Genomic DNA, 1555 nt, shown 5'->3' with positions numbered 1-1555 from the left:
CAAAACGGCCCCCACTGAAATTGCTCAGCCAATAAGTTTTGTGCCACCTCAGAGCCCTGAGACATGGCAACGCGTTAAATGAGACAAAAGGCGGGATTCTCGCCGATCAAGTGATCAATGCACCCACCGAACGAATGAACAATTACAAGTTGACAGCAGTCACTCGAGGCGTGCCGACAAGAATATAAGGAACTGACAGAGTCGATCAATGTGATAATGACCAAAGTCCAACACCTTCCATTCTTCAAATGGCCGTCGAAGATGGTGGGGCCTCCCGCCACGCAAAGACGGGATAGGCATTGCGAGTATCACAAAGATCATGGTCATGAAATTGAGAGTTGTTACGCATTAAAGGATCACCTTGAAAAACTGGTGCAAGACGGCCGGTTGCAACAGTACGTAAGAAAAGGCAACCCAACCAAGGCGCTGGCGTTAAGACAGGATTCACCCCCACTCGGCGTTATCCATATGATCTATAGCCAGCCGACTCCCCCAACCGTGCACACGATTCAATCACATCCAGTTCCTCGAAGGCAACCTATTTCAACCAAACGGCCCGAAGCAGCTTCGAGTATTGCCTTTGATGACTCCGATCTTAGCGGCATAACAACCTTCCACATTGATCCGTTGGTCATCGAATTACGCGTAAACCGGTTTACTGTTGAACGCATTATCATAGACCTAGGGAGTACTTCAGAGGTTATGTATTACGAGGCCTTCATCAAACTCGGCTTCAACGAGTCAGACCTGTCTCCGGTGCCTTACCCATTGTTCAGCTTCAATGCGAATCCAGAGTACCCATTAGGGAAGATCACACTACCTGTTCAAGTGGGCTCCAGAACGGTCGAAGTAGAATTCTTGGTCGTAAAGCTTCCTTTGCCATATAATGTCATCATGGGGCGAACCTGGTTGCATATTATGCAGGCCGTGCCAAGCACCTATCATCAGCTTGTGCGCTTCCCAACACCCCATGGCATTGAAGAGATCCGTGGCACCCCACAATCGACACAAGCAGAGTTTTATGAAAACCGAATCATTGACCTGACTTGTGGGCTTTGATAATTGTAAATATTTCACTCCAGCAATGCAAATCATTTTTCTTCATCACTCAATTCATTTCCCAACCCCCGTCGTAGCGCTCGCCGTAGTGCCGACTAAAGACTCCGGATTCAAAGCCCTTTTGGTGCATGACACCTTAGGGCCGATTAAGCCTCCGGATTCGGAGCGCCCTTCGTGGATGTAACGATTGGCCCAAATAAAGACTCCGGATTCGGAGCCCCTTTGGTGCATGACACCTTAGGGCCGATTAAGCCTCCGGATTCGGAGCGCCCTTCGTGGATGTCACGATTGGCCCAAATAAAGACTCCAGATTCAGAGCCCCTTTGGTGCATGACACCTTAGGGCCGATTAAGCCTCCGGATTTGGAGCGCCCTTCATGGATGTCATGATTGGCCCAAATAAAGACTCCAGTTTCGGAGCCCCGTTGGTGCATGACACCTTAGGGCCGATTAAGCCTCCGAATTCGGAGTGCCCTTCGTGGATATCACGATTGGCC

At 49.7% G+C, this 1555-nt stretch overlaps 1 protein-coding gene across 1 annotated transcript; it reads left to right on the top strand.

Annotated features, from left to right (window-relative positions):
- Positions 1–261: 261 nt before the first annotated feature.
- LOC145803965 (uncharacterized) lies at positions 262–1059 on the top strand. The gene is made up of 2 exons (XM_082897362.1): positions 262–699; positions 925–1059. Exons 1-2 carry the CDS (start codon positions 262–264, stop codon positions 1057–1059), a joined length of 573 nt encoding a protein of 190 aa, XP_082753488.1.
- The last annotated feature ends 496 nt before the right edge of the window (positions 1060–1555 follow it).

This window comes from Camellia sinensis, chromosome 12 (assembly GCF_055761805.1).
Source record: "Camellia sinensis isolate YWXY chromosome 12, ASM5576180v1, whole genome shotgun sequence".
In the NCBI taxonomy this organism is placed as follows: domain Eukaryota; kingdom Viridiplantae; phylum Streptophyta; class Magnoliopsida; order Ericales; family Theaceae; genus Camellia; species Camellia sinensis.
Note: the sequence above shows the minus strand (reverse complement) of the source record. Positions and strands in the feature narration are given on the sequence as shown.

What these genes read in the sequence shown, in the direction of transcription:
- LOC145803965 (XM_082897362.1), top strand. Translation starts at nt 262, where the DNA reads ATGGTGGGGCCTCCCGCCACGCAAAGACGGGATAGGCATTGCGAGTAT. An exon ending in ACCTAGGGAGTACTTCAGAG is followed by an intron (nt 700 to 924) that starts GTTATGTATTAC and finishes CATATTATGCAG; the next exon opens with GCCGTGCCAAGCACCTATCA.